Source organism: Pyrgilauda ruficollis, unplaced genomic scaffold, assembly GCF_017590135.1.
Source record: "Pyrgilauda ruficollis isolate IOZ18807 unplaced genomic scaffold, ASM1759013v1 scaffold14, whole genome shotgun sequence".
Classification (NCBI taxonomy): Eukaryota; Metazoa; Chordata; class Aves; order Passeriformes; family Passeridae; genus Pyrgilauda; species Pyrgilauda ruficollis.
In genome coordinates this window covers 8574423-8591881 of record NW_024512543.1, presented here as the reverse complement: position 1 = coordinate 8591881, position 17459 = coordinate 8574423, and the positions used below count along the sequence as shown (strand labels likewise).

The 17459-nt window shown below is 40.1% G+C and overlaps 1 protein-coding gene across 1 annotated transcript; it reads left to right on the top strand.

Moving 5' to 3' along the window:
• Positions 1 to 611: 611 nt before the first annotated feature.
• On the top strand, positions 612 to 13260 carry LOC121349525 (embryonic protein UVS.2-like). Its single transcript, XM_041460070.1, has 11 exons — positions 612 to 687; positions 848 to 872; positions 1791 to 1928; positions 3211 to 3328; positions 3885 to 4063; positions 7651 to 7732; positions 8649 to 8776; positions 10496 to 10611; positions 11015 to 11240; positions 12344 to 12462; positions 13030 to 13260. The coding sequence occupies exons 1-11, from the start codon at positions 619 to 621 to the stop codon at positions 13258 to 13260; spliced, it is 1431 nt and encodes a 476-aa protein (XP_041316004.1). The 5' UTR covers positions 612 to 618.
• Positions 13261 to 17459: the final 4199 nt, after the last annotated feature.

Sequence of the window (17459 nt, the reverse complement as noted above, 5' to 3'; positions counted from 1 at the left end):
GAAAGACATACAATTTCTGTCAGCAATGATTATATTGCAAGATACCATGTTGAAAAAACAATTTCTGTCAACAATCAGATTAATCTCTGACTCCAAGAGATTTTTAGTGCTTCTGGCCAGAAATGCTGGGCTGGGAGCTGTGCACAGAGGGGACAGGCAGATAGATGGGCTGTGCAGAGCAGGGTGTCTCCTGGCAGCAAGATAAGGAGTTACTATTACAGGTACTCAGTGGGGATGGATCAAAGGGTTCCTTGAGATGGAGTTTGGCTGTAAACAGACTGCAGCCGGATATCCTGTCCCTTGGTCAGCAGTGAGGGGACCTGCAGCAGCTCATGGCTTCTTCTTAGAATTAAAGATGAGTCACTTAAAGGTTACTGAATTTTCTTTCCTATTGCTCCACTTCCTCTGTTTTCTAAAGATAAATAAGAAATGAGAGCCTGGAAATTCTCTGGAGAGGTCCTGCAGCTTGTTTGTTTTGTGGAAATACTTCTTGTTATCTAATTTTGTTACGCTTGTTAACAACAGCAGCAGCTTCCCATAAAACTTGCCCCAAGTAAACTAACCACAATTTTGAGAACTGAGCTGCAGAGCAGAGAAGTTCATCTTGGAAATTTGAAGATGAAGTACTTTCTTCTGCCAACTCATTTAGCATTTCTCTGTAGCTTTGCACTAAGTAAACCTGTCCAGGTGTGTCCCTGCTTTGAGATGTTGAGAATTTACATTGCTGCTGCTGAGTTGCTCTATCTTAAAATTAATTAGAAACACTTACTGCTGTGAATCTACTTGATAGAAATTTTCTGCTATGGAGATAAGCATGTACTAAAATATATGTACTTTTTTTTTCCAGATAGCTACAAGAAAGAATGACTTAGGTGAGTTTGATTGTAATTATTATATAAATAACTACAGGTTTTGGTGGAGCTACATCAGTATCATGATTTGGTATATTTTTCTCTTTGAAAATGTTTTGGGGTTTTTTTCCACCATCAGCAGAGGCAATTCACAGAATTCAAATGTGTTTTAAAGTCACATTCATTGTGATTTTTTTATGCTGTTGTGATTGTTTTATGCTGTTGTGATAAAGAAATTATGAAGAATTATTGAACAATTGCTAGAGGATATGTTCTTTTCCATATGTAGCTCTAGCAAACCAGAGTATTTTCACTTTGTTTTCTATCTTATGTGATATACGGTACTTTCCTGTCTGCTATACCCAAGACTTCTGTAATTTTTTTGTTTAATAACAGATAGCTTTTGTCTGTGAGAAATGTATTCCCAGCATTTTAGAGTCAGAACTGAGGAGCACATCACAATGTCTTATGTCAAATTCACAGTTAACCTGGCCATTAATAGCTTGCATACATTCAGTATGCATGATAAAAATAGTCCTTTATTTAATAGTAATGTATTATTAATCCTATTTTTACAGAGGTCAGTTATGATTTTTCTTTAATTCCACAAGCTCTAATGAAGAGGACAATGACTTATAACACTTAGCATTCCCCTCTGAAAGCTCCCAAAGCTTCTTAAGCTAAAGTTTATTGAGTCACAACATTGATTACAGCTGCACTATGACATTTATATTAATACTAAACTTTTCTATCCAGGAAGCAAGGCAGACCTAATCAGTCATAGCATACTAATCCTTCCTCACATTATTAGAAAATGAACTTGAGTGAAAGAAATTTCCAAGGATGCAAAATCTTGGTTCGCGTGTGCCTCGTCTCCCTTTCTGCAATGTATTTGCCTTCCCAGTGCCTTGTATGTTCTTTATTTTCTGCACCTGCCAGGTAGTGAAATAGCTGTGTATGAAGGAGACATCCTTCTGAGAAGAGGGCGGCGCAGTGCAATTAACTGTGAGAGCTGTTTGTGGCCCAAGTCACAGGATGGACTGGTCAAGGTTCCAGTTAACATCTCTTCTGATTTCTGTGAGTGTGTGCAAACGGATGCTCTAAAGTGAGCCTTGATTTTCCAGTCCCTAATCCCCTGTTATTTTATGTTTCACTGGCATGCACCAAAAGCAATCTCTGCACAAGTGAGAACTTATTGACACGTCTCTTTTTCTATCCTGTTAGCCCTATGGAAGTTTGGCTAAGATTCCAAACAGATCACACTAAAATATGTGGTTACTTGGGCCAATAGTCAGGTAATTAATTGTAATTTCAAATATTAGCTTGCTCCTGTTAGCTACAATGTACTTTGATATTTAGCAAGTACATTAGAAGAGGCATAATGTGTTCCCATTATGAATGTATTTTTGTCATAATTACCACAAGGAACATGTTTTTTTAATGTTATAATTTTCTTTTAAATCTCTCATAGAAATATTCCCACACTAGAACCCCTGTAGAGGCAAAAATGGAGCAAAGATCCTTGGAGATATTTTTCCTTTTTTGATTCCCTCTAGTCAGTCAATAGTTCTGTCCTATGCAAAAGCTGCAGGAGTAATTCCATACAGACCCTTCTTCAAAGATCTTCCCTTGAGAGAAAATGCCATGGAAGTAAAATACAGCCTGACCTGATCGCTGTTCCTCAGGGAAAGGAACTGAGAAAAGCTCAATCTCTGTGTTATCTAGGCTGCTTCTCTACCCCTGTGCCTCCAGAACTGCAGTATATACTTTTGTGGATGGGTGAGGGTTATTTCCTCCAACTCCCCCTCTCCAAAGTTTAAATATTAGGAAACTGAGATACACATCAGCTGCAGATGATTCATAACTGAGGAAGCCAAATTAAGCCAAAATGTTCCAAAGTAGATAAACACTCTGATCTTTATTTGGTACCTGAGCCTTGGCTGTCTCAAGTGATTCAAAGGGGGCTGTGGCAGGCATTTGCTCTTTCTGATAAACAAAACAGGGTTTTGGTACTTAGCTACAATCAGCTGGCTTATTTGGGATACTCTGCTCCAACTATTTGTATCTGAAACTGCCTCATTTCTTCTGTTCTGCCTAATGGAAGGAACAATGCCAATCTTTTGCTTTCCATCTGCTATCTCCTAAATAATATGTGTATGGGATAGCTGTAATTGCTAAACTTCCCCATAAAAGTCCAATCAGTTTGAAGATCTCTGAATGTTTGGTGCCCTTTTTTTACTATACTTGTATGATAAAGAGCTAATGAGTGCTGTGAAATTTCAAAGGAATGCACCCCATAAAAGCACCTTGCTTTTTGATCAACCAAGAAAGATTTCTCCTGTCCCCCTTCTCTTCCTAGCAATAACAGAGAGGTCTTGGATTGCTGATGCTTTACAAGAGATCTCCACGCTGACCTGTGTGCAATTTGTAAATCGCACTACAGAAACAGACTATGTTTATGTTGAACGAGGGCAGAGGTAAGCTCCCCGTCTCCTGAGAGTGGCAGCACTCAAAAGGTCTTTTCGATTTTTTTCTGGTTTGTTTTGGATTTAAGTAATTGTTTTGTTGGGTTTTTTTCATGCTAGCAGTAAAGATTTGGAGACAAGGTGCAATTTTTAATTTTTCTTTAGATAAACTGGTAGTTACATCAGCTAATAGGCTGCAGGAATAAATGTGTGTGTAGATTTAAAGATAATGGGGTGTAATTCAAAATAAGAAATTTTCCTCAATTGCTGTAAAATTTAAATAAGTATAATTGTTTCAGGTTTTGCGTAACACTTTATACTGCTTCGCCTTAGTTTGATATAGCCAATTTACTGGTTTAAAATTTGTCATCCTCAGCACAAAGGCTTTATTTCCCTCCCACCGTGTCATTTGGCAGCTTTCAGAAGTCTAGATATCTCATGCCAGTGATTATTTGCATGTCCCCTGCTGTGGCTGCATATCTAGAGAACCTTGGTGACATAAACAATACATCTATATATTTGTATTTGCTAAATGTGATCCTTTTGGTTATTGATTGCTTATTCTTAGCTGCTGGTCTTACTTTGGAAAGATTGGAGGACGCCAAGCAGTAGGCCTGGTGAAAAATGGTTGCATGGATAAAGGAGCAATTCAGCATGAAATGAACCACGCACTGGGTTTCATCCATGAACAGGCACGGAGTGATCGGGACAGGTTTGTCAAGATTATGTGGGAACACATAGTGGCAGGTATGTCCACTAAATCTTAAGAGAAAATATATACTTACAGTTAAAGGAGAACGTTTCTCCTGTGAACAGCAATGCAAATAAGAACCGTGATTAAATGCAGGCTGAATTGCAGCAGCAGCAGCACATTCAGTGTGATGGAATTTCTTGTTCAGTGTTTGTACTAAGGGAATTTCTGTGGCTACATCTATGGCACTGTGAAAGATGCAGCCTGAAAGTAGCTCTATATTCTTATTTTGATTGCCATCTTGAGCCCAGAGCCCAAAATACCAGGATCATCAGGATTACAAAATGTTGTTGCAAAGACTTGGCCAGGAGAAAAGACTATGGTATCCTTAACTGAGGGGGGTGAAGTGTGACATTGAAGATCATGTTGGGGAATCATACAACAGTTCTATCACAGGAAAGCCACGGAAATAGGGGAAGGCAGCCAGTAGGCATCTTGGCACTGAGTGAAATGCACATATCCTAAAATGTATATGAACCAGGGGCTCAATGTGGAGGTACTGGAAACACATGCAACCATTAGCATTTCCAAAATTCTGGGACCTGGCATGATGTGAGATGAAAGACTGCAATTATTTCCTCCTCATGGAGAGGATCATAGACACATGAAAAGAAGGAGCCATGGAAAGCAATCAGGAGTGGTAATTCTGTAGAGAAAAAACAAGTGGATACTATTTATGGAAAGGAATGCAGAATTAATTGTTTGGGCACGTGCCCATGATCTGTGTGCTGGGAACATAGGCTCATCATATACAAGAGCTCCAGGCTCTGGGGAGGAAAGGGTAGAGAGAATGGCAAGAGGTCCAAGGGAAAGTGAGAAAGTGGTACATAGAAGAAAAATACCAGAAGAAAGTATGCAGGGTGTCAGTTGTCTGACAGCTGTTTAGAGAGCTGAGTAACCCAAAGCAATTGTAAAAATACAATAGTCTATTTAGTTAATTATAGAAAATAATAGTAAATGAGGCCAGAGAATTGAATACCAAATTCTGTTAAGTCTCTTCAACAAATTAGATACTCAACTACACAATATCATGCACAGCTAAAAATATATCCATCTTTTTCTCCAGATGGAACTTGATTGTTTTTATTGCAAATTCCTAACACACTGCTCTCCAAACTTTCTTCAGCAATTCCCATGATATCCTAAGTAAATTCCATTTGTGTTGTTCTTTATTGAGGTTTCAGCTCCAGTGTTAAGGTGTAATTTTGCTGTGAGTTGTTTGCCATTGTACAACAAGAGTGTGCCATGTTTGAAATGTCAGCAAAGGATGTGCTAGGAAAGAGAAGTTGAAATCATGAAGTTATATACACTAAACACACATAGTCTTACAGTAGTTTTGCAAAGGGAACTCCACAGGTTCAGATGTCATAATTCCTGAAGGATACAGATGTAACTAAGCTGTGATTCAGGCACAGTGTCATGAAATGACAAATGAGGGGGAAGAGGTAAAGAAGACAAGGCTATGCCAAAGGAGATTAGGTGTATCATCAGTGTTTTGAGTGTTTGCCATGGCTGGAGAATGAGATGATTTGTGTGGCAAGGGAGTTGGAATGCAGAGTGTGCATTGTAGGGAAAAAAATGCAAAGATATGCAGGGAAAAGGAAATGGAGAGTTATGTTCATGAGGACTGTAATGTTACAACTTGCTGCTGTTAACACTGCTGATGGCAGAGCTCCTGCTGATCTTGGTGATGCAGAACTAGACCTCAAGACCTTTTCCAGTGTCTCAGCTCTCTCACACAAGCTGTTTTTCTCCTCACTGGACTTTCATATAGTTAATGTTTTCTGGGTTTTGTTTTTATCCAGCAATTTACCTTGGAAGCCATCCTACTTCTTTGTTTTGACAAAATGAAGCCTGATCGGTTGCTGTCCACTTAGTTACTTGAAACTCAGCTTGTTTTTTCTACATTTTTGGGAAAAAAAAAATATTCAGAGTCTTCAGCCATAGTTTCCTTTTCAGCTCTTCTGAGTCACTACACTTACATTCTGGCAGAGGTAGATTTTTTTTTTCTGAGAGTGGAAAAGATGGGGTAAGTCCCCAAACATGTGCAGGTCTAGACAGCCAGATCTCTTTGGCACATGATGAGGTAGGTAGCAGTTTGCTGGCAGCATCTCAGTCCAGCTAGGATGCTGTCACTTTTTCTTTATTTAGCAAACTAATTCAGCAAAGCAATTCTGTGCCAAACAGTAGCCATATGCTTCAGTGTTTCACCACGTTTGAACTGTGTTCTCTGTTCATCACCTCAAAAAAAGTTGCACACTTGCTGATAATTCTTTCTGAAGTTAGTATAGCAGATAAGAAGGACTGAGATTAAAACAGAGTCAGGAAGGCCAATGCTGTTGAGAAACAGTTTAAGCCTTAACTGAGTTTTAGAGCTATGAAAAGCTCCAAATCCATGTTTATCCCCAAATTTCTATTAGTTGGGATTTCAAATCTTTCTGCATCTCTTAGCCCTCAGCCCAGGACCAGTGCTGAAGGACATTACTGGCTGAGATTTGCTCTAGTTGGAAGCCTGCCAGCTGAGTTGTGTAGATGTCAAGGATGTCCAACTCCAAACTGTTGTCCAGATGGTCTGTGGTTTACAAACCACATTTGTAGTTACAATAATGAAGGTACAGAACTGGAAAGGAGTGCTCAGTGGCTAGGGCTTTACTCTTAATGCCAGGCTGGCTGCATTCAGCTCCCTGCTCTGACAGTGCTTGTTTGCCTGTCTCACCATGGAGAAGAGACCCAGCATGTAATTCATACTCATGATCTCCAGTCAGTGAGAAAAATAAATATGAAACTCCTTCCAACTGTGTCTCTCTTTCTTTCCCTCTCCTCTGACTATCCTGGAAGCCTTGAGGAATAGTTTCAGTGCCTAACTTGAAGAAATAAAGCTAGGTGACATGAAATTCAGTCTCTGTCCCTGGGCCCCAGCCCTGTATCAGTGTAACACTTTATCTCATATTGGCTTTTATGGCTGATGAAAAGTGATGAGATGCTCAGCAGCTGTTCTGACAGAATTTGTTTTTCTGCTTCATGTGAGTCATATCACTTCACTCTAGTCACTGCTGATGGGTTTGACTAGAGACAAAGCCAGAACATGTCTGGTGGCATGGGCTCTGCAGCAAGTAACAGGGAAAATATGTTCCTTTTTTTTGTGGCACTAGGACTCAGCATGACATCACCCATGCATAGCTCCTAATTTTTCATCTAGGTGGTCAGCCAGATTTCCCCCTTAAGGTATGAATGCACCTTTGGGGACATAGGTTGGATGCTTATAGTATTCAAGATAATGCACTGAAATGTATTTGGAGACACCCTAACGAAGATGGACAGAGGAATACTTTTGTTTGAAGAGTAGAATGTATTCATTGATTATATCAAAACTTATTTGATTAACTTTATATTCTGAAACCTGTTAGACTGTAAAAATGGGTTCCCATGGATTTCAAAAATCTCTGGTGGTTTTGATAGATCCAAGATCTCATCAGAACACATATTAGTGTCCTATGTTACTCTCTGGATTATGACAGCAGGCAGTGTACTATTAGAGCAGTAATAATTGTTCTGACTGAAATGCTGCTTTCCTACCTTACAGGGGAACAAGGGAACTTTGGAAAAATGAATTCCAAAAACCTGGGCCTTCCCTATGACTACTCTTCAGTGATGCACTATGGCGCGTAAGTTGTTTGCGGAAATATCCTTTCCAAGGAGCAAACAGCTTTCAGACCTTCTGCTCAGATCTAGGAAGAAGAAGTTGCTCTGTGCAGGGAGTGACTTTTGCTGTTCATTTGAGTGCATGGACATAATTAAGGGTGAGCATACTTCCTTTGTCAGCAGGATTCCTGGAAAACAAGTTGATATGGCTAGCAACAAAACATAGGACAACATTTTTCTTCCAGTGTACTCTTGCCTCTTGCTAAAGGCCTTTGACAGGCCTCTGGCCCAAAGTCTAATTCTACTGAACCACTGATCTAAACCAGTTCTGGAGTTTAAATTATTTCATAAACGTAGTAACAGCTAATCATAGACAACAACATTCAAGTGTAGAGGCAAGAAAGATGGATTTTTTTAATATTATTGAAATGTTGCATGCTGCCTTCTGTTAATCTAATCTGGGAACACTGTCTAAGGCTGCATTTTAGTCCATAATGTACAAGCTTGTATCGTGTACCTTCTCCTTTATTTCCACAAGCAAGTAATAATTTCTGAAAAAAAACATGAAACAAAACTGGACTAGCAGAAGGTAGGAAATTGCAGATAGCAAACAGGCAATTAGTAACTGAGACAGAACTATTTCTGCTCCTCTGCCTCAGGAACCAAGAAGGTGGGATTCAGTCCATTTTGCTGGACATTACTGAAAGGCCTTTTCACTCAGGACAGAGCAGCTTTTTCTGCTTCCTTGCTTTCATCTGCTGAACATCAAGTATCTGCCATGCTGGTCCTCTTCAGGGAAGGCTACCAGGTCTCTGAGAAGCTTCTTGTCTATTTCCATTAAAATTCTGTTTACATGGTACATGAGAAATTATAATGCAGTTAGAAAACATCCCTGTCTATGAAAAGCAATCTAGAAATGTGATTTCCTTATTTCTACAGGTATGATTTCTCCAGCACTCCAGGAAAACCAACTATTGTACCAGTTCCTGACCCCTCTATACCTATTGGGCAGAGAGATGGGCTGAGTAACTTGGATGTAGCTAAAATCAACAAGCTCTACAAGTGCAGTAAGTGCTGTAGATAGAAGGCATATGAATACAGCTGATGTCTGAAGGCACTGACAGACATTTCCCAAAGGAATGCGGCCCACAGTCCCTTCACTACACCTCTCTCACCCTACAAAAGGAAACAGAACTCTCCCTGTGCCAAACTGCTGCCTTCTTGGAAAGGACAATTTACTTTCAATAATTCACTCTCATTCTGAGTTATCCTCACCTAATCCCTGCTCTTGGAGATAAGCAAAATCCATCAGAGAACTCATGGTTGCTACCTCTGTCAAATTCTCATTTCAGGAAAGCTCTGAAGGTTGCAAAGCATGTAAGCTCTCCTCTGCCATGAATATAGCTTAGAGTCATGTGCATCAGTAGTGCCAGCAGATTTGTGATTTCTCTTAGTTACAAAATGTCTGCAGGGCTGTAAACATGGGTGCTATTCAGCCAGATCAGAACCCCTTGGAGGAGAAAACCATTGGCATTTTGAATAGATATCTACTTTCTTGCCACATCCATTTCTTAACTCATCCCTGTGGTATCTTAAGGTCTAGCAACAGCTACCATTCCTCTGTAAACAGGAACTCTTCAGCCAAGATGCACAAAACAGGTATAACATCATGCTCCTGCACTGCATGGGTTTTGCTTTAACTCCCAGGACAAAGGCTAATTGATTTATATGGTATTTGACTTTTCTGAGATGTTATTCAATTAATTTCCACCAAAACAGCAAGAAGCATTAACAAGACCTAAATATTAGTGTACTAAATTCTACTCTTGTGTTAGAATGTAGTTAAATAATTAGAATTTAGAAGGAATCAACATTCCTTCAGTTGGATTGTTAGGTACAGAAATCATTGCTGAGAGTGGTTCCACCCAATTTACAGCTGCAGATGAGACAACTTTACAATTTATGTGTCTCAAAGATAGTGATAACAAGTATTTAGTGATATTTATTCTTGACAGTTGGGCTGGGAATGAATCACATTTCAGTACCATTACTATGCAATTTCATAATTAGATCTGTATTTTTTGGAAGAAAAGCACTGAATTTAAAAAAGAGAGACAAACTTGGGGACTAAAAAAACCCATAAAAAATCTGGTTGTCTCAGGAAAAGTAGGAAGTGAGAGAAAAATGTCAAAAATTCCTATGAGCAGATGTCATACATTCATATTTTGGAATTTGAGAAGTTACATAAAATGCAAAAAATGAAGATGTGGAAAAACAAAAGACAGATGAGATCAGATGTTGTATACCAGTCACTAGGTCTGTAGGTCAACCTTAGTGCTCTCTGTTACCATTTTCCCTCAGTGACTACCTCTCCTTGCTTTGACAAAATCTTGTTTTCAAACTTGATTTTTGCACACACTTATGAATATACACAGTTGCTAATAGAAATTTATGTACTGTTGTCATTGAAAGTGCTTCTGTGATTGAAGTTAAGGAAGTCCATGAAAGATCCAGGCCTTTTTTAGTAAACTAATATGTGTGAACGAAGCCCTATTGTCTTTAAAAAAATATTAGTAGCTGAAATGGGCAAGTACTTCAACTATCTTTATTTCACTTGCAGGTTTTCAATAATTTTTAGACTAGGAACAGCAATATAAGCAGTAAGCAGTATAATTAATTTATACAAGCTTGACTGCTACAAATGGTTGGAGAGACTTCTCAGGCATTATGGGAATATTTTTGTGCAGTTTTCATTCTCTTCAATGCTGTTTGGTTCTTCCCTTCAGATTGCTGTAGCTCTGTGTTGCCTAAACCCAAAGGCTCATTCTCCTCTGCCAATTACCCATCCCCGTACCCGAACAATAGCAACTGCCTGTGGTTGATCCGCATCCGCCGAAGTAAGGTAATTTTTATCAGGAAGAAGAAGGTTTGAAGCACAGTATCCGGGCTACACAGCATTATTTCATTACCATGAGTAACCCCTGGGAGTCAGTTCATGCATCAAGACATTTATTTTGTTATGCAGTAAATGAAAGTCTCAACAATTTTCATAAGAACTAAGACTATTAGAGGGATTATTTCACTTGATTTTTATCCAGTTCAGACAGGGTGGCTTTTCAAAGACAAGCAGTGGTGAAACATCAGTCTCTGGGATCTCAGTAATAGGACAGCTAGATGAAATTCTGTACTCTTTTTATATAGAAAGTAAAGTTTCAGTAATACATGGATAATAAAATGAATATGAAGGTTTAAAACTTTCCCTGTGTATAACATTAAATCCAACTTTTGCTTTTTTGTTTCTCCAGATCTTCCTGCAGTTTGAGACTTTTGATCTCCAACGCTCCTCAGACTGTTCTTCTGACTATATAAAAATTTACAATGGGAACAGCAAGAGCTCCCCTGTCTTGCTGGACAAGTACTGTGGGAAGGGTCCACTGCCCTCCTTAGTGGCATCTGGATCCACAATGCTGGTAGAGTTTGCAAGCGATGAGAGCATTACAGCCAGAGGATTCAGAGCCTCCTACACCAGGGGTATGAACACTCCTTTACAAAGCTTGGAGAACAGCATGAGCAGTATTTGTATAGAAGAAATGAAAACCTACACTATACACTACAGAGTAGGTCTTTTCGCTGTCATTCTTCACACTTTCACAGCAATTGGAAATGCAGTAGGCCAGGCAATGATGTGTCTAAAGGTTCACAGGAAACAGAAAGTGGGATGTTGGTTAGTTAGTCTCATGTTAGTTATCCTGAGATCCTACTCACATTCTTCTGAGAGCCTCTGTTAGGTTTCTTCATATCTCCAGAACAATGTCTTTAAAAAAACCCAATGCAATGGCTGAAATTAATAGGAACAGTGCAGCCAAAGAGCACAAAGACTGCAGAATCAACAAGAGACTTCAACCAATGAGATCCAAAGCCAGTATCTGGGCAAGACATTATTCAAGGTTTTGTGGGATTTTATGCAGCAGCAGAGGGACTGACCTTGGGTACCTTACACCTTCTGAATTAAAAACTTTATTGAAAGTTATATACACAAAACACTGTGCTTTCTGTAATCATGTGAGGGGTGTCTTTTTTGCAAACACACAAATGCATTCTGGACTGCCAGACCAAATTCTGTTATGCTGTGTCGTGCTTTCAGCAAGAAGGCAGTAGCCCAAAGCTGCCTGATTTCAACTAAAAAACCAAGCTTCTTTGGAGCATAAATTGAAGTCTTAGAAAAGTGTCATTTTTAGTCTTTTTGCTTTATTCAATTGAGTAATTTCTAGAAAGCACTAGATATAATTTGATAATGCAATCTTGAGTACTTGAGCTGATTCTTTTCTGAAGGGCAGTCAGTGCCATCAGAATGCTATGCTAATATGGTAACAGCTGATTGGAAAGTCAGATACAGCTTTAGATGTAGCTGTTCCCTGTCCTCCAAAGACTATTTATCAGATGTGTTTCTAGTTTCTTCAGTACAGCTGCTGATACAAGTACTAAGTGAAGAAATAAAGTACTTCAGCAGTAGGTTTTCATGGTAGCACATTTTTTCTTGGTTTGAAGAAATAATAAAATAGGCTGTAAGCAAGCTCATTTCTACTGAGAATATGCTCTTGTTAATATATCTGGTTTTCTCCTTTACTCCTCAGTGAATTGTGGAGCCACTTTCAGAGATTCAAAGGGAGTCATCACCTCTCCAAACTACCCCAATAAATACCCCAAAAACCGAGCATGTTTCTGGGTCATCATTTCTCCAGTAGGATACAAGGTAAGGCACAGATGAATTCATTTGTGGGTTTCATCACTGTTCTCTGATGAAACCTCTGTTTCTCGTCAAGAATAAGAGCTGTTATGTCACTTTTTTCAGCAGATATCCTCAGAGTAAAAATCTGAAAGCACAAATTCATTTTAAGAATTTATGCTGGATCTTGGTATCTGAGGTGCTCAGCAAGGGAAAACCTTTACACATGCAACTGAACACATGAATCTAGCCTGTACCACAAGGCTTTGTCCAAAATAATCCCTAGATAAGAGCTCCCACTAGAAAACAGAAACATCACACAGGTGCTGTTTTTATATTTCTCTAGAGGAAAGAATGTGAAGCATAGAAGATCAATCTTGTCCCTTGCTTCTCCTTCCAATCCAAATACTGATGAACTAAGCTAATAATTTGCTATTAATTTGCATTGCCATATGGAATCAGGATGTGGTGCACACACAGAATAAAAATATGGTGTCGGCACACAAGGAGTTTAGAGTATTTGTTGTTATTTAAAAATGGGTAAGAGAAAAGGCTGCAACCTGGAAACAAAGTGCTTTGGTTGTATTTCTACAGATATCTCTCAAAATGTTATCCTTTGAGCTGGAATATAGTGACAGATGTGTTTATGACTACTTGCTCATACATGATGGAAGCCGCCCTGTGTCACCTGCAGTTGGCCCTTATTGTGGGACAGAGAAGGTTGCAGACTTTACTTCCACTGGGAACTTTGTGCTGGTTGAATTCCACAGTGATTTAGTGTGGGAGTTGCCTGGATTTGTGATGAGTTATACATTTGCTAGGTAAGTAAAATACAGACGGGGTTTGAAAAACACAGAGTGAGAGTAAGAGTCCAGCTAGCCTCAGGTAAAAGCCACCAATTTCAGAAAAAAAATATATAGCCTGATACCTTTAACAAGCATGAAGTTTGACCTCTTAGTCAAACATCTACAGTGGTGTAATTTCCATGGTGAATCAAGGACAGAAATGTTCCTGCCCATGGGATGCTTCTGTCTGAGACTGTATGCTTTTTGTTATAGTATTCTCATTGCTGGTGTTGCATGGCCAAACACAATAGCAGAGCTGAAACTATGTAAGCAGATTTTCAAGGACTTCTTGTGGTAGAAACTGTGTCCATAAAAAAATTCAGAACACGACTGTGTAGCAACTTTAACCTGTATTCTAGCAAACGCTATTACCCAACCTAAATATGCATTCCAGCATGCATACAGAAAAATCTTCAGACACATTTATTTACATTTTGAAGCCAAGATCATATAGGCACCAGAGCTTAGCCTGTAAAATCACCATCTGACACCAAACAAGTGGTGTCATAGTACAGTATGACACACAGTACCTCAACTCAAAGATTTGCACTACTCCTCTGTGAGATGGACCAGGTCAGGGAACAGATTTAACTAAAAAAACTAAAGTTAAGAGTAGCAGGAACAAGCACTGAGGGAGAGGGAATGGAATGAAGCACCTGCTATTGTCACTTTGCTGTGGCCTGAGTCAGGTATTGAAATTGTCCATAAGGTGCTACCAAAATACTTTTTTAAAAATGAGGCCTGAAAACCTAATGCAAAGACCACTGAGTGTTCTCTCTGGAGAGCATTTTAGGTTTGAAGTACCTTGTCTGTAGAGAGAAGTCCTCCTCCTCTAAAGAGATGGCTGGAGTGAAGAAAAAAATCACCACTGTAAACACCTAACACTTTGCCTCGACTTGATGTATTCAGAATTAAATGCTAGTGCCAAACTGAGAGATGCCAAAACATTATGAATAATAAAAGACTTTGCTGAAATTATGTCTCTGTGAAGAAGAGCACGTAGAAATTGCCAATTTGCTTTCCTGGTGCAACCAAGAAAATTTTGAATTATGATGAATTTGTAGCAGTGGGGGCGAAGGGTTTAAGATCTGTAATGTTTTGCTTTTTAAGCACTGGTTAATTTTCACCCACAGAAGAATGATAATTGATAAGTTGGGGACATCAAGGTTTAGAGCTTTCTTGCATCATGGTGGGAAAGTGCATGCACAGCAGGCAACAAATATTTGTATTTCTTACAAGCTCCAATCTTCTGGCTATAAAAAGCATTCCTTCATTTAACTTGACTCACTATTTAGATTGGCATATTTTTGGAGAATGTAACCATTTCATCAGCATGTCAGAAAATTAAACTCTACTTCTATTTTTAAGCTCAGCTTCTGACTGTAAAAATGCTAATTCTTCTCCTTGAGTCTGAGGACTTTGATGGAGGTGCAAAAGTAACAACCCCATGACAACTGTGATTATATAATGAAGTTGAACAGGTCTCTGTTTTAAACAGACACTGCTGAACAGCCTTGTAACTTGAGTATGACTTTAGATTCCCTTCCCTTGGTCTGATGTGGAGCTCTACAGACTGCAATGTTTTAGATGTTTACCCATACTTGGTAAAAGAGCATGAATAGCATATTCCAAAAGCAATATACCACATACAGGAATATTGGTCTTGCACTTTGTCCCTAGAAATACAGTTTTAAGTAGGACATTACCCATGAATAAATACACTCACATTCTGAACTATATGAAAGAAGAGTAACCAGCTAGTAGACACAAGGGACAGTATAGTCAAAAGTTTAAGGTTCAAATACCACAATAGGAGGATTTTCAGAAGTTCTAACTAAAGTTCAGCACTCACTTAACACACTATTGAAATCCAAAATGTAAGGATTTAACCATAAAACACAGAGGTATCTAGCAGTGAGGAATATATGCATTCCAATAGATGTGCATAACTCATGACACAAACAGGTATTACCTTAAGTGCATACAAAACCAGATGTTTTTAAAGAGAGACTCACTTCCAGAAGCCTGTGTTGTGTAAGAAATAAGAGTGTTTGTGCCCACATATTCCTTTTTTACCTGCTCTCCAACTGTCCTGGTTCCTGCCTGGGAGGCAAATCAGAGCCTGTGAGTGCTATGCTTTTGTAGTCTGTAAGAACCAGAACAGAGATCTGTCAATTATTGCTGCAGGAGAAAAACAGCCTGGAATAAAGCATTACAGAAGCACAGAAAAACCTGCTACTCATAGGTCTATTTTTGTGTTTAATTTAAAATACATTTTCCTTACATAAACAAATAACTGTGGTTGAGATGACGCTTGCTTGCATGACTACAACCCCGGTTATTGAATCATAGAACAGTTTGGGTTGAAAGGGACACGTAAAGGTCATCTAGTCCAAAACCCTGCAATAAGCAGTCATCTTCAACTAGACCAATTTGCTCAGAGCCCCATCCAACCTGACTTTGAATATTTCCAGAGGTGGGGCATCCACCATCTCTCTGGGCAGCGTGTTACAGTGTCTCACCACCCACACATAAAAACTTTTTTCCTTATCTAGTCTAAATCAACCCTCTTTTAGTTTAAAACCATTGTCCCTTGTCCTATCACAGCAGGCCCTGCTAGAACTCTTGTTCCCATCTCATATAAGCCCCCTGTAAGTACTGAAAGGCTGCAATAAGGTCTCCCCAGAGCCTTCTCATCTCTTGACTCAACTCGACCCAACTCCTTCAGTATGTCCTCATAGGAAAGGTGCTGCAGCTCCCTAATCATCTTTGTGGTCCTCTTCTGGATGTGCTCCAACAGGTCCTTGTCTTTTCTGTGCTGAGGACTCCAGACCCAGACGCAGTACTCCAGGTGGGAGCTGCCCAGAGCACAGTAGCTATAACTTTGTAGGACAGAGAACGTACAACTTCCTGTGCAACAACTGAGTTTGGCAGGAAGACACACAAACCAAAGCCCATTTAATCTCTCCAGCACTTCAAATAGAAATTGAAAACCTTATAGGCTAAGTCGTCACCTAGGATTTTATAATCGAGTTCGCTTTACCATGGGAAACAGCCGCGGGCAAAAAAGAGAAATAAAGGAAAGCTGCTGCTGCTCTGCTGCCAGATGGCCTTCGCCTCAGGAGCCGGAGAACCGCGGGGGCTGGGCCCCCTCTGGCGGACACCTGCAGGGAGCGGGAATGGGAACGGGAACGGGAACGAGAACGGGAACGGGAATGGGAATGGGAGCGTGTAGCGCCGCTTCTGCAGACAGGTGAGAGGGAGGGAGAGCCCGGCCTGTGCCGTCCCGCCCGGGCGGGCTCCCAGCTCCGCGCCGCAGCCCAGCCGCCCCTCTCCGTCTCCTTAGCGGGATTCCCCCGCTCCTCTGCCGGCGCCGCTCCAGGGGTGGGAAGGGTCCCTTGGGTTACTGCTTGTCTTTTCTCTTCAAGAGCTGCACTCCAAATTCTACCTGTCAGTCGGTAGGTTGCACTGTAACATCAGGATTGAAGTCTTCTGATCCTGTTTTCCCACTGAGCAGCTCAATAGCAAAGACAATGAAGCCTTTCATGTGAGTTTATATGTGCCTCGATTCCCTGCTTTATGCCTACAATACCTGGAATGTCCGGGTGGTCTCTAACACAATTGCTGGACAGGTACGAAGTTTAGCTTCCAGTTGTCTTTCTAATGTTTTTTACCATTAAAAAAACTAACCAACAAGCAAACACATGCCAGAAATGAAAGATTGAGAGAGAAGAAAAGAAAAAATGAGAGAAACCCCCCCCCCCCCCCATTTTTTTTCCCTTTAAATTTAGCTTTATTCAGATATTAATGCGTTTTACTTCCTTGAAAAAAATCAGTGAGTTTCCTAATTTAATTGTGTGGGTCTTTACAACGCGGGGTTATATATTAAACTGGAAAGAATGCCCAAGGCACCTGCGAGCCCACGCGGTTAACAGGATGACTCATTTGCACTCCGTGACTCTTTTTGCAAACACTGCAGGGCACTTACTCCTGAGGGCAGGCGGATCAGCGCTGGCAAAGGAAGGGTGGGCTGGGGATAACTGGAGTTTTTTGACACTGTCCTGGTGCCTGCCTGGGAAGCAAATCAGAGCCTGTGAGTGCTATGCTTTTGTAGTCTGTAAGAACCAGAACAGAGATCTGTCAATTATTGCTGCAGGAGAAAAACAGCCTGGAATAAAG